The sequence below is a fragment of the Lithobates pipiens genome, unplaced genomic scaffold (assembly GCF_037356315.1).
Source record: "Lithobates pipiens isolate NorthernLeopardFrog02 unplaced genomic scaffold, aLitPip1_a1.2 Scaffold_10, whole genome shotgun sequence".
NCBI classification, from domain to species: Eukaryota; Metazoa; Chordata; class Amphibia; order Anura; family Ranidae; genus Lithobates; species Lithobates pipiens.
Window position 1 is genome coordinate 219,992,211 of NW_027507686.1, and position 15,827 is coordinate 220,008,037.

The 15,827-nt window shown below is 43.6% G+C and overlaps 1 protein-coding gene across 2 annotated transcripts in view; it reads left to right on the plus strand.

The window, feature by feature from the left end:
• Positions 1–15,827, plus strand: part of ARHGAP1 (Rho GTPase activating protein 1) — a 109,465-nt gene that overhangs the window by 77,155 nt on the left and 16,483 nt on the right. For both annotated transcript variants that reach the window (XM_077461507.1, XM_077461516.1), the window contains exons 10-11: positions 8,404–8,481; positions 10,112–10,240. In XM_077461507.1, coding sequence (XP_077317633.1) covers positions 8,404–8,481; positions 10,112–10,240 — 207 coding nt within the window. The remainder of the gene's footprint in view (positions 1–8,403; positions 8,482–10,111; positions 10,241–15,827) is intronic.

A 15,827-nucleotide genomic window follows, 5' to 3' on the forward strand; every position in this document is an offset into this window, starting at 1 on the left:
ATCAAAGTCGGCTAGCCAATCAGGAAAGGGGCTCTATGTCTGAATGGACACAGGGAGCTGTGACTCGGCTCGGGTGCCCCCATAGCAAGCTGCTTGCTATGGGGGCACTGAACAGGGGGGAGGGGCCAAGAGCACAGAGGAGGGACCCGAGAAGAAGAGGATCCAGGCTGTTTTGTGCAAATCCACTGTACCAGAGCAGGTAAGTATGTTTGTTATTTTTGTATAGGGAAAAAAGGAGACTTTAGAATTACTTTAAATACTGTCGTTTTTTCATAGTCCCATGCCTATTTTTCAATCACCTTAAGTGATTTCTTACCTGCCATTGGCTAGATGCCCTTATTTTCAACGCGATGGTAGTGTACAGGTGATACCTGCTTACAGCCATCACGAATATGCAAGACCATTGTCAACCAGAATAAGCACTTTTCAGTTGACCATGTATGATGACGTATGTCCTGCCTGTGCTCTCTTTTCTGGTAAGTTTGTTCGCTTGACCACACTGTACAAAGAGTCCTGTGTGGCTTACAGTGTAACCCTTTCCTCTAGCAGTCCGATGTCTGTTATGCAAGTGAGAATGGGAGGACAAATTCAGGTACATATGCTACCCATAATACATTTTACTGACAGTATGAATCCTATAAATGCATTAGGCCTCTGGCCTTGTTCATTTATATGATCACTGAATTCCTAAGTGAATCCTAAAATCCTTGCACTTTATTCTGATATAAGATATTCTTCTCAGGCTCAGTCTGTATTGCTGATGCTCTTGTATAAATCCAAGGCTGGCCATAGACTGTTCAAATCTCTGCCGGTTTAGCAGGAATTGGCTGAGACTTGAACTATGTATGGGCAGACTCTGCGGGAAGGGAGTCCCCTGTCAACACAGTCTTTGCTGATGGGGGAATCAAGCAAATTTCTTTCCTGCAACTTGTGGTTGTAGGAAAGAAATTTGCATTGTGTATGCCGTGCACAACATTCCTTCTTGCTTTTTACATGTGATACATTGACACCTCAAAGCGTTCTTGACTAATGGTAAAAGCCCATCAGCCCCAACAAGGGGTCGTTGATACCAGGCCAAATTTAGCATTGTTGCCTGACTGTCTACTTTGCATACCTAAATATTTTTAATTTTACCTATTATTTATTCTTTAAGGGAATATATGGCTTTTATTTGCTGTTTATATTTAATGAAAAAAATCCTGCCCTGCTTTTTTTGACTAATGTATTTATAAAATTGTATTGGTATCTTACAGTTATACTGTTATCAAAAATTTAGTGTATGTACTGCGCCCTCCAAGGTAACACCACTCTGGGCCTTATGGATGTAAATTACCTAAAGTGCAAAAAGTAATAGTGATCTACAAGCAGCTACTATTTTTTAAAAAGTCATTAATAAAAGGCAATAAATAAGAGATCGTATATAAAATAAATTATACTAAAATATTGCAGCACCGCTTCATTCTGTCCATCAAACATTATGAACATTCAAATGCCATATTTCAAACCTATAAATAAAGTCCCACAAAGTCTCAGAACACACAGAAAAAATGCAAAAGTGGTTTTGAGTGAAAAGATTCCATGCTGTCTTTTTGTCTGAAGCTTCCACCAAATATCATTGTGAATTTTAACTGGGTCTGGTGAGTGTATCCCCATAGGGGGAGCTTCGTTGCCTCACGTGGTGATATTTAGTGGAAGCTTCAGACAAAAAGACACCAAGGATCTTTTCACTCAAAACCACTTTTGCATTTTTTCTGTGTGTTCTGAGACTTTGTGGGACTTTATTTATATGTTTGAAATATGGCATTTGAATGTTCATAATGTTTAATGGACAGAATTAAACGCTGCTGCAATAATTTAGAGTAATTTATTTTTATATAGGAGCTCTTTATTTATTGCCTTTTTAATTAGTTATACTATTATATAAATGGAACTGTGGATCTCACTACAGCCTGAACGTGGCTGTGTATCTTCAGGCTGTGGACTTGTTTTGTCAATGAAGCCTCCAACCTGCATTTATAATAGAGGACATAGTGACTGCATAATCAATAATTGCTCAGATTGGTTCCGATTGTCAGTAGGGCCTGAGCTGTCTGGATTGAGAGCCAGCAACTCTGCAAACTAGTGGCTGCTGGCTATAAAAGGGGAGGATCTTTATTTAACATATCCCAGTATTTGTATTGTCCTGGGGAACATTGATAAACTGATTGCGGGAAGGGGTTAATGGCTTTTTTTCTTCAGAATGGGTAGAATACTTTGTTGCTACATTTCTGTGGGCGTGTTGCAAACATTGTTCTGTGTCTGTCCATCCAAATGGCAGGAAATAGGTCCTTATCACTCTCAGGATTAAGCTGCAATTTCCTTTCGAATCTTGAAAACATGCCATTCAAACTCGTAGCATTGTCTTCAGAATGAGGACCTGCTGGTAGTACATTCTTGTGTCTGTGTCACAGTACATTAATAGTTACTTCTACCACAGAGCATCTGAGAGGGCTGACAATTATTTTTTTTTCTCTTTAACCATCAAAAATAGAATTAATGGGCAGACCGGAGAGTAGGGACATCCGGTAAACTCCAATATCTTACATTTTGTATTTGTGCAAACACTTTATATGCTGAAACATTGCCAGGGTTACAACCAATTTGACCATATTTAAAGGTGGTTAAAGCAAAACTCCAGGCAGACTATTGGGTGGACAGCTTAAAGAAGAGGGTTCTGTAACAATATACAGCACTGGATGCTAGCGTGTTCCTGTAGATATAGTCCAAACGCAGAAAAAACTGCTTCCTCAGGGACGCCACGGGAGCAGCACCGTAGTGCGCTATGCTGGGCATCCATATACCATACGTTCTCCAATAGACTGCCATCAGAAGCAATACACAAATCAAAATTCCCACAACCAGGTTGGAGACTCCAAGAGGCGCACCAGAGTATTTGCCAAGAGCCACTACCACCTAACTTTTAATGTGTATGCTTCTGAGCACAAGATGTACAAGGAGGCACATATATACTGTGTTTTTGTATATACAGTATCTCACAAAAGTGAGTACACCCCTCAGATTTTTGTAAATATTTATATATATTTTCATGTGTCAACACTGAAGAAATTACACTTTGCTATAATGTAAAGTAGTGAGTGTACAGCTTGTATAACACTGCAAACTTGCTGTCCCCTCAAAACAACTCAACACACAGCCATTAATGTCTAAACCACTGCGAACAAAAGTGAGTACACCCCTAAGTGAAAATGTCCAAGTCGGACCCAAAGTGTCAATATTTTGTGTGGCCACCATTATTTTACAGCACTGCCTTAACCCTCTTGGGCATGGAGTTAACCAGAGCTTCACAGGTTGCCGCTGGAGTCCTCTTTCACTCCATGATGACATGACGGAGCTGGTGGATGTCAGAGACCTTGCGCTCCTACACCTTCCATTTGAGGAGGCCCAACAGATGCTCAATAGGGTTTAGGTCTGGAGACATGCTTGGCCAGTCCATCACCTTTACCCTCAGCTTCTTTAGCAAGGCAGTGGGGGTCTTGGAGGTGTGTTTGGGGTTGTTATCGTGTTGGAATACTGCCCTGCAGCCCAGTCTCTGAAGGTAGGGGGTCATGCTCTGCTTCAGTATGTCACAGTGCATGTTGGCATTCATGGTTCCCTCAATGAACTGTAGCTCCCCAGTGCCAGCAGCACTCATGCAGCCCCAGACCATGACACTCCCACCACCATGCTTGACTGTAGGCAAAACACACTTGTCTTTGTACTCCTCACCTGATGGCCGTCACACACTTGACACCATCTGAACCAAATAAGTTTATCTTGGTCTCATCAGACCACAGGACACGGTTCCAGTAATCCATGTCCTTAGTTTGCCTGTCTTCAGCAAACTGCGGGCTTTCTTGTGCATTATCTTTAGAAGGGGCTTCCTTCTGGGATGACAGGCATGCAGACCAATTTGATGCAGTGTGCTGCGTATGGTCTGAGCACTGACAGGCTGACCCTCCCACCCCTTCATCCTCTGCAGCAATGTTGGCAGCACTCATGCGTCTATTTCCAAAAGACAACCTCTGGATATGACGCTGAGCACGTGCACCCTACTTCTTTGGTCGAGCATGGCGAGGCCTGTTCTGAGTGGAGCCTGTCCTGTTAAACTGCTGTATGGTCTTGACCTCCGTGCGGCAGCTCAGTTTCAGGGTCTTTACAAGCTTCTTATAGCCTAGGGCATCTTTATGTAGAGCAACAATTCTTTTTTTCAGATCCTCAGAGTTCTTTGCCATAAGGTGCCATGTTGAGCTTTCAGTGACCAGTATGAAAGAGCGAGAGCGATAACACCAAATTTAACACACCTGCCCATTCACACCTGGGACCTTGTAACACTAACGAGTCACATGACTCCGGGAGGAAAAATGGCTAATTAGGCCCAATTTGGACATTTTCACTTAGGGGGTGCACTCACTTTTGTTGCCAGCAGCTTAGACATTGATGGCTGTGTGAGTTATTTTCAGGGGACAGCCAATTGACACTGTTATACAAGCTGTTCACTCACTACTTTACATTGTAGCAAAGTGTCATTTCTTCAGTGTTGTCAAAATGAAAAGATATAATTAAAATATTTAAAAAAAGTGAGGGTTGTACTCACTTTTGTGAGATAGTGTGTATGTATGTATGTATGTATGTATGTATATATACCCATCTCTCTTTTTAGGCCAGAACCCCCTCCTACTACCCCTATGAGTATACCATAGCTTGCTAGTGTTCTAGGAAGCAATTTTTCTTCAGGTTTGCTCTTGTAAAAACAAACTTAACGCTCTTCTTCCACTTCTTCTCTTCAATCAAGACTCCATTCTGCAATGCTGCTGGAGGCCTTCCTCTGACTGGCAGCATCCAGGTCTCTCTGGACTAGGCATTGCAAGCATGGAAGTCACCCAGTTCTGGTTAGCTGTGAAGCACTGTCCAGGCCCAGAGCCATTGGCTTTGCCTCTGCTTGCCTTGTCTCTGAAGACTTGCTTGCAGAGTAGGCTAGTTGGCCCGAGCACATGAAGTTCCTTATTTTTATTAGTTCCTGGGCACCATTATCCCTTGTTTTCTGAGGATTTTTCCACAGAAAGGGTCAACCCTGTGGGACTAAGTGCTATTGTGGATCATCATCTCCCTTTTGCTGCTCCTGCTTGAAAAGGGACATGTTGAGCTTTGATCTGTTCCTTCTGCCTGCCTACAGGGAATTGGTCACCTCCAGTCCTCAAGTCATGGACCCTTGACCTGCTACCAGCTATTCAGGTTTTTTGAGTACTCGAGACCTTGCCACTTATCCATATCTGTCCTGTAGCCATCACATGTCTGCCTATAGACATGGGAGTGGCAGTCCTGCCATACAGGGTACCTCTTGCTCACTTCCAACTGAGAGATTGGGGGCTGTTCACAGTGTGTCTACTGAAGATGCAGACATCTGTAGCTGTTTCTTTTGATGTTGGTCTGTTCCCGCTAATGTTAGTTCTCTTTAACTGTCGGATATGGCTGGGCCCTCTCCCCTCTCGGGTGAGGGTTTTTACTATGGTCATGCAAGATTTTATGCACTAAATTACACAGCCATTTGCTGACTGATTCCAGAGGCCGCAAACACTCCCGTACTCTCTCCAGCCGATTCAAAGGCAATAAAGAACCCCAAAAACAAAACAAAAACAAGCCAACTACAAGAGTGGTGGAGGATGCACCTTCCTTTTAAACACCCAACCAGTAATTGGTTGGTAGCCCCTTCTAGGGCTTTCTTCTCCTGGCAGGTCCTTTCCTGCACTTGATTATGGCTGTGACTTTGCCAAACCATATCTAAATGGTCAAAATGTTTATAAAAACATCATCTAACCACTGCTGCGGTGGAACCCTTGCTTGTTGAACTTGTGGAGAAGACAAAGCAGCTGTTAGGGTTTGCTGAAAGCCTGGCATCTTATCTCTCGCATTTGCTTTGTGTCAGTGCATATACGTTTTGGCACTTTAGTTATTGCTAGAATGTGGGACCTTTGTAGTTTTTACATATCATCAAGGATGCCACTGTTTTCAGAAAGATTGATTTTTTTTTTTTTTTTTTTTTGTCATTCTCAAGTCGCAGGACAAGGCGCACAAGTGTGAAAGGGACCTAAGTTCTACCAGGTGGAAACATAATTTCTTATCGTACATCATTGCCTGTAACGCATCTCTTTTAGAGAGCTGGACCCTGGGATCCAGTACTTTTTGACATTAAGGCCATAAAGTTTTTACTGGCGGTGGTGCTATTACAGGTCCAGGATTGTGGGTTTTCTCGAGGATCCCCAGCTCCTGAATGTTTAACGGAACAGAAAACCCTGCGGTGGGAAAGGTGAGTGGAGTTTTCTAAGAAATTTTTAAAATTTTCTTATGAATGTCTCCTTTAAATTTAGTGTTGTCATGCCTATGTGTCACCACTGGGGGCTGTATTGAACACTTACCACGTCTCATGCTTCTCAGAAAGCCCACGTTGTGTCCAGGAAGCAGCAGGTTTCCCTTCCTCCGGCCAGCAGAGGACCTCCGGTACGTCTGGGGGGGGGGTGTTCCCTCTCCCCACCAGATGCCCCCTGTGCTCTTGTCTCTCCCCCTCTTCTCGGGGAAAGAGAGCTACAAGAAATTGAAAAAACAAACAAACCGCTCAGCGGCTTCCAGACCCCCCCCCCCTCGCCATTCCTGCTTCCCTCCCTGTGGATCACATAGGATCGGAGCCCGTGCTCGCGCGGGAAAGAGCTTTTATTTTATTTTTAAAGAGGGGAAGGGCCGTAGGCAAAGAGGGGGCGGGGCTTAGTGCAGCGTTGGCATCCTCCCAATGCCCAGCGTGGGAAGGAGTGTTTTAAAAAGCACAATTTTTGCTGTTGCAGGCTGCAGAGGGACACAAGAGCAAAGGTGGCATATTAAAGGTTTGGCGACACAGGCATTCCTTTTGACACATTCACTGCTGCATCAGACTGGGTATTAATAGCAGCAATGGAGCTGGACTATTGCTCAAGCAAGTGAATGTATTCCTTCTGGTAGTACATCTGCTTTGTGCATCGGGCTATTGTCAGAAGGGAAGGTAAAAATTCCTCAAAAGGGGCTCTAGAAAGACTTCTACAGGCACACGGAAGCCTAGAACCATCTCAGTAAAGATGGTATCCTCCCCTTGGGAGTAATATGGCTGGTCAGAGTGAGCCATCAGGAGGGGCAAGTGTTGCAGCTGCTCTTAACACTGCTGCCCCTGTGTATATTACTAAGGAGGTTTTTTCTTCAACCATTTTAGTTTGGAGCAAAAAATTGATGCTTAGTTGCATCCCAGAGTGGGACTAAGTGTAAAAAGTCCCCATCTATTTGCTCAGGTCCCTCATGCTGAGGAACCAGGGGCAGGAGATGACGAATTTCTCTCAGGGGATCAGGAAGAGGCTGATGTCTCCTCTTCCGAAGAACCGAATGCGGAAAGATCAGGTTCACAGGAAAGGTTGTTGGTACAATCTCTCACTGAATTGGTTCACTCCACATTTTTACTGCCAGCGATTAGTCAAGCGATTGTTCAAGCTTATGGTTTAAAGAGGAAAATTCCTCCTTTTCATGTTAAAGCGCACTCCACCAAGGCTGTTGGTACTTCTTGGGTGGTGCATCACCAAGCCTCCATGGCTCAGATATGCAAGCCTGCAACTTGGTCTCCTGTCCATACATTTACCTTATTCTATCAGGTAGATGTAAAGGTCATGAGGTTATCATTTTCGGGCGCAATGTACTGCAGGCTGCAGCATGAGTCCTCTGGTCTCTTAGTGTCCTACTTTGTTGTGTCTCCCTCCCTTCATTTGGCATTGTTATGGGACATCCCACATAGTAACTACTATGGTGCTCTGTGTCCCGTGATGTACAATAAGAAAATATGATTTTTATAACGGCTTACCTGTAAAATCCTTTTCTTTGACGTTCATCATGGGACACAGAGGTCCCCCCCTTCTTTGGTATAAATGTGTATTGCTTTGCTACAAAACTGAGGTACTCCCACCAGTGGGAGGGGTTATATAGGGAGTGCACTCTTTGTCTTAGGGCGTGCCAATGTCCATCACCTGAAGGTGGCCCTATAACCCACATAGTAACTACTATGGCTCTGAGTCCCGTGATGTACTTCAAAGAAAAGGATTTTACAGGTAAGCTGTTATAAAAATCCTATTGTACTTGATCCAGCTCTTTTGTTCTCTTATGTTGTTTTTGTTGTGACACTCAATGTATTATAATTTATATTGTGTTTGGTATGATAAATCCATCGATTAAACCTGCTTCCCATCTGTAGATGTTACAATTATTCTTTGTGCTGACATCTGCCTCTACCACATACAATGTCAGAAAATAGAGGAACCAGCTTGTTTGCAGGCTTTAACCTTTCACCCTGTGACCTTGCAGCTCTCGAAACTGAAGGGATATTTCGGAGGTCGGCCAGCACTCAAGTTGTGCGAGAAATTCAGCAAAAATACAACACAGGTGAGAATGATATAATGTATTTTTTGTTTCCTGAGTTTAGTAGAATACTTTAAAAGGGGCCCATGCTATACAAAAGAGAGTTGATGGATTGTATGTATGCCAAAGGATAACAAAAACAAACCATGCTCACTAGATACTATAAAGACAGATAAAAAAAAAACACAGTTTAATGCCAAAGAATAGCAATGCATGTACAGCAGGAAAAAATACAGTGCAAGAGCAAAAGTTAGGTCCAAATCTATGATTTTTCTTTATTGAAACAAATTATTGTATGCTTGTGTATTCTAAGAGATCAAAAATACAGGCACGTTTGCTAGAGTTGTACTCATAGATGGCAAGAGTTTCAGAGAAGGAAACGCGATAAACCTTACATATTTTTAATATATTATGTTTAATTTTTTAATACTGTAAATGCAAAAAAAATAAAAAAAAAATGTCCCTTTTTAAACAAAAAAAAAAATGCACATACACTAAAACTTGTTTCAGAACGTTTCCCCTATATCAACTCCCACCATTATCCCAGAGAGACAGTATACACACTGTAGCCTAACGTGAGTTAAAGTGGTTGTAAAGTCTCAAGGTTTTTCACTTTAATGCATTCTATACATTAGGGTGAAAAAAACTTTTTTGCTGCAGCTCACCCAGAGCCCCCCTTTTTACTTACCTGTGCCAGCTCACCCAGAGCCCCCCTTTTACTTACCTGCGCCTGATCTGTTCCAGCAAAGGGCATGAGCCCACCGGGCTCAGCCCTTGTCTCTCTCATCATTGGAAAGATTGATAGCAGAGGGAGTCATTTGCACCCGCTGCTGTCAATTAAATCCATTGACGGGGGGGGGGGGGGGGGGCGCGAGTCCCGCTTTTTGTGACGATGGACGCAGCCGTGGGACTCGGGAGCGTGCCGCACCTGTGCCCCCAGGGAAAGCAGCTCTACGCGGGGGCACTCGATGGATGGGAGAAGCAAGGAGTGTATGCGGGGCACCCCAGAAGAGGAGGATTGAGGCTACTCTATGCAAAACCCTTGCACAGAGAAGGTAAGTATAACATGTTTGTTATTTGTATGGGGGAAAAGCCTTTACAATCCCTTTCAAAAGTATTTTACTTCACATGTGTTCAGGATAACATCTGGTGTGAACAAGCCTTGAGAAAGATTCGGACATTGGGTAATACCTGTGTTTTGCTTGAATCCTCACAGAAATATAAAGGGCTTTAGCTGTAGATAGAGGGATTGTTTTTTTTTTTTTGATCAGCCAGCAAGCTGAACAAAAAAAACTGATTCCACCATCTACACAATCAAGTTGGATAGAGGAATCCTCCCCACTGTGATGTTGTATTCTGACAGCGGAAGTCCTGCAACATTACCCAGGAGCTGCCACACATGGATCGAAATTAAGCCGATTCCTGCTGTAATTTCCATCTGCCTGTAGCCAGCTTTAGTGCATAATTCTCCAAGATCTGTAGAGGACATGTCACTCAGTTTGGTGGTTATTGATTTTGGGTGGTGTCTGATAATCAAAGTAAACAGCTTTCAAAAAAGTAATTTTATCATGTTAAAAAAAATCACTTTTTTTAAAATAAAATTTAAAATTTATGTCTTAACTTCTAAAATTACTTTCTTTGTTTTGTGACTCAGGAACTCCCATTAATTTCCTGGAGTACAATGATGTTCACCTGACAGCAGTTATTCTCAAGACATTCCTCCGAGAGCTGCCAGAGCCACTGCTGACCTTTCACCTTTACAACTATGTTGTGAGCTTCTCCAGTAAGTCAATTTTTTTCTTTTAGCTTTCCATTACTAAGAATATGGGCAGGTAATGAAAATTATAGCTTTTATTCCGTGTGGGTCCCCGAGGCAATGACCTCTGCAACTTTAGTTTAGAGGCCTTACTTGACCAGGCCTGTTCCGTATATCAAGTATATTGCTGCCTTGCCTGTTGTTAATCAGTCTGTAGCCTCCCCTCATGTAAGATCCTGGGGGGATGATTGAGGGCTTGTTTAAAGTTACCCCAGTAATTGTATTTACAGTTTGGGGGTGCAGAAGAGGGGTTTGATTTTTCTTTGTTGGTGTTCAGCACTTTCTTTGGCCCTTTCAGCAAGGCCGTCTTTAATATTGATTAGACCCTGGGCAGACATTTTCTTGACCCACCTCCCCTTGCATGTAATTTCGCTCTCCATCTACTCTGAGACATACAATAAATAGCAGCTACACTCAAAACCAATTTAGTGAATCAGATCAGGCAGTGATCGCGATTGGTTGCCGGAGGTTACAGTGTATCATTACCGCTCACTGACTGGCTGCTAGAGGTTACAGCACCTAACTTTTGCATGTTGATTGGGTGCTAGAAATTACTGTACATCTGTACTGCTCACTGATTGGTTTCTAGAGGTTGCTGCACATTATCTCTGCTCACTGATTGTTTGCTAGAGGTTGCTACATATCCTTACCACTCAACGATTGGTTGCAAGAGGTTAGTGCACATCATTACTGCTCACTGATTGATTGCTTAAGGTTACAGCACATCATGTCTTGACTGCCTGCGCACCATGAACTGGGGAGGTGAGGAGACCCATCAATAGACAGAAAACGCCTAGGACTCCTGTGATCAGCAGCAATGCTGTGGGAGGCGGGGTGTGATCAGTGGCAATGCTGGGGGTGGATGGAATTAGTTAGAAGGCAGTACACTGTGGCAAATTCTGAATCATGTAGAGTAAAGCTGGAAATCTTTGGCAAGTATATGGTGGGGGGTTCTACAATGACCACCAATGTGAGGGGAGATTTACATTGACCACCAATGTGAGGGGGAATTTGCACTCCCCACTGTGTAACGGGGGATTTTACGCTACCTACCAACAAAAAGAGGGATTTCTACACTGATACCAATGTAATAGGAGAATTTACACCAACCACCAGTGTAAGGGGGAATATACAATGACCTCCACATAAGGGGAAATTTACGCTGACAACCATTGTCGAGGAGATTTGTACTGACCACCAATGTAAGGTGACACTTCTACACTGACCACCAATGTTAGGGAGGATTTACACTGGCCACCAATGTAAGGGCAATTCTGCACCTAGCACCAAAATAAAGGAAATGTACACTGATCACCAATGTAATGAAGAATTTACATTGACAACCAATGTAAGGGGAACCGTCACACTGGCCACTAGTGTGAATGAATGGATTGTACACCAAGCACCAATGTAATGAGAAGATTTACACTGCCAACCAAACGTAAGTGAGACATATAGCTTGTGTTCATGTTTCTTTGTGTCGGGAACGCATGACACCACAGAATTATGCTGCCCTTTTAGCAGATACACAGCAGTGCCATTAATTGTTGACACCCTTGTGCATCTGCTGAGATGTGCGTATTCACATGCACCAAAATTCACGGTGCTGTGGCACCATGTTGTTTTGGAAAAGGGCTCCACTTCCAATTTGCTTACCTTTGCAGAACAGGCGGATGTTAGGTTTAATGACCCCAGTTGTAGGCAGGGCTTTCAAGCATGCTCCTTTACCTCCCCAGTGGGCAGCATTCAGCAGAAGTGATGGTATATATGACCTCAGAGCATGAGATATATATATATATATATATATATATATATATATATATATATATATATATATATGAATGCCACCTCTATTTACATATCGATGCCGCCGATCTGCGGCTATTTACATATTAATGTCGCCACTGTTTACATATCAATGCAGGTTATTTATATGTAAACACAGGGTCTGCAAGTGAGCCATCTGTACATGGCATTAGGGCAGAGCTGGGTAGCATTAGTAACAGAACTTCACACTGAGATATCGGCACACAGCATGGGACTACAACTTCAAGGGACAAAGGAATTGAAACTGGGATAGTTGACAAGTATGAAGCCGCTGCTTTGGCAACAATAATGGGGCCCAGGGCAGCTTCCCCTTTTGCCCAGCCTTAGAGGGCCCTGCCCGTTCCAGTTACATTTTCCCACTTTTACAACACCTCCATTCCAACTTGTACTGATGTTGTTTTACACAACATTCAGAGATGAGACAGTTTACTTTAAATTAAGCCCACTGGTTTTTTTTTTTTTTTACGGAGGATGTACCAGATATCTGATTAGAGAGTTTATACAAAAAAAAGCATAATTTCCTTAACCACTTTCAGACCGGACCATTTTGCTGGTAAATGACCAGAGGTCTTTTTACACTTTGGCACTGCGCTGCTTTAACTGGTAATTGCGCGGTCATGCAATGTTGTACCCAAACAAAATTTGCGTCCTTTTCTTCCCACAAATAGAGCTTTCTTTTGATGGTATTTGATTGCCTCTGCGATTTTTATTTTTTGCGATATAAACGTAAAAAGACCGCAAATTTTGAAAAAAAATGATATTTTCTACTTTTTGTTATTAGAAAAATCCAATAAACTCAATTTTAGTCATACATTTAGGCCAAAATGTATTCAGCCACATGTCTTTGGTAAAAAAAAAGTCAATAATTGTATATTTATTGGTTTGCGCAAAAGTTGTCACATCTACAAACTAAGGTACGTTTTCTGGAATTTACGCAGCTTTTAGTTTACGACTGCCTATCTCATTTCTTGAGGTGCTAAAATGGCAGGGCAGTACAAAACCCCCCCAAATGACCCCATTTTGGAAAGTAGACCCCCTAAGGAAATTGATAAGAGGCATGTTGAGCCCATTGAATATTTTATTTTTTTGCCTCAAGCGATTGAATAATGACAAAAAAAAAATTTTTTTTTTTTTTTTACACTAAGTTGTCACTAAATGATATATTGCTCACACATGCTATGGGCGTATGTGAAATGACACCCCAAAATAAATTCTGCTGCTTCTCCTGAGTATGGGGATACCACATATGTGGGACTTTTTGGGAGCCTAGCCGCGTACGGGGCCCCGAAAACCAAGCACCGCCTTCAGGCTTTCTAAGGGCGTAAATTTTTGAGTTCACTTCTCACTACCTATTACAGTTTTGAAGGCCATAAAATGCCAAGATGGCACAAAACCCCCACAAATGACCCCATTTTAGAAAGTAGACACCCCAAGCTATTTGCTGAGAGGCATGTTGAGTTCATGGAATATTTTATATTTTGCCACAAGTTGCGGGAAAATTACAAACTTTTTTTTTTTTTTTTTTTTTTTAACAAAGTTGTCACTAAATGATATATTGCTCATGCATGCCATGGGCATATGTGAAATGACACCCCAAAATAAATTCTGCTGCTTCTCCTGAGTACGGGGATACCACATATGTGGGACTTTTTGGGAGCCTAGCCGCGTACGGGGCCCCGAAAACCAAGCACCGCCTTCAGGCTTTCTAAGGGCGTAATTTTTTGATTTCACTCCTCACTACCTATTACAGTTTTGAAGGCCATAAAATGCCAAGATGGCACAAAACCCCCACAAATGACCCCATTTTAGAAAGTAGACACCCCAAGCTATTTGCTGAGAGGCATGTTGAGTCCATGGAATATTTTATATTTTGCCACAAGTTGCGGGAAAATTACAAACTTTTTTTTTTTTTTTTTTTTTTTCACAAAGTTGTCACTAAATGATATATTGCTCACGCATGCCATGGGCATATGTGAAATGACACCCCAAAATAAATTCTGCTGCTTCTCCTGAGTATGGGGATACCACATATGTGGGACTTTTTGGGAGCCTAGCCGCGTACGGGGCCCCGAAAACCAAGCACCGCCTTCAGGCTTTCTAAGGGCGTTACAGTTTTGAAGGCCATAAAATGCCAAGATGGCACAAACCCCCCCCAAATGACCCCATTTTGGAAAGTAGACACCCCTAAATTTAGGGGTACACTAGTGAGACTAGGTAATAAATGGCGGGTGCCCTGAAACTATAAAAAAATAACTAACCAACCAGCGTCACCTGTAACAGTTATATGGTGATCACTGGTGAAAGGGTTAACTAGGGGGCAATTAGGGGGCTTTATGCGGTAGTATATGGGGGTCCCTGGCGCTATAAAAAGCTGCAGCGAACCTAAATACCTACCTGCCTAACTAGCGTCACCTGTGACACTAATACAGCGATCAGAAAAACGATCGCTTATTAGGCTGGGTTCACACTGGAGCGATGCGGGAACGCCACGAATGCGCGGCGGGTTCCCGCATCGCATGCCTCCCGGCGGCAGTTCACACTGCCCTATGCGAACTGCTGGGAGTGTCAGTGAAATGTTACTGACACCCCCAGATCAGTTCGCATATCGCAGTGCGATCTGCAAACTCGGATCGCATGGTGTGAACACCCATGCGATCCGATTCTGCTGCGGGCCAAAAAAAGGGTCCCGTGCGAATTTGCGGCGGGTGCGGTGAATGGCTGAACTCGAATCGCACAGAGATCGGATGTGATTTGCACTGCAGTGCGGTGCGAATCACATCCGTTCTCATAAACCGCTGCAATGTGAACCCAGCCTTAGTGACACTGGCGACGGGGGGTGATCACGGGGTTAAACCTTTATTGGGGGGGTTAGGGGGGTACCTTAGAACTAAAGGGGGCTAACCCTAACTTCCCTAACAGTTATTAGTCACAAATGACACCCGCCGGGTGATCAGGGGGTTAAACCTTTATTAGGTAATAAATGGCGGGTGCCCTGAAACTATAAAAAAATAACTAACCAACCAGCGTCACCTGTAACAGTTATATGGTGATCACTGGTGAAAGGGTTAACTAGGGGGCAATCAGGGGGCTTTATGCGGTAGTATATGGGGGTCCCTGGCGCTATAAAAAGCTGCGGCGAACCTAAATACCTACCTGCCTAACTAGCGTCACCTGTGACACTAATACGGCGATCAGAAAAATGATCGCTTATTAGGCTGGGTTCACACTGGAGCGATGCGGAAACGCCGCGAATCCGCGGCGGGTTCCCGCATCGCATGCCTCCCGGCGGCAGTTCACACTGCCCTATGCGAACTGCTGGGAGTGTCAGTGAAATGTTACTGACACCCCCAGATCAGTTCGCATATCGCAGTGCGATCTGCAAACTCGGATCGCATGGTGTGAACACCCATGCGATCCGATTCTGCTGCGGGCCAAAAAAAGGGTCCCGTGCGAATTTGCGGCGGGTATGGCGGGTGCGGCGGGTGCGGCGAATGGCTGAACTCGAATCGCACAGAGATCGGATGTGATTTGCACTGCAGTGCGGTGCGAATCACATTCGTTCTCATAAACCGCTGCAATGTGAACCCAGCCTTAGTGACACTGGCGACGGGGGGTGATCACGGGGTTAAACCTTTATTGGGGGGGTTAGGGGGGTACATTAGAACTAAAGGGGGCTAACTCTAACTGCCCTAACAGTTATTACAGTCACAAATGACACCAATGCAAA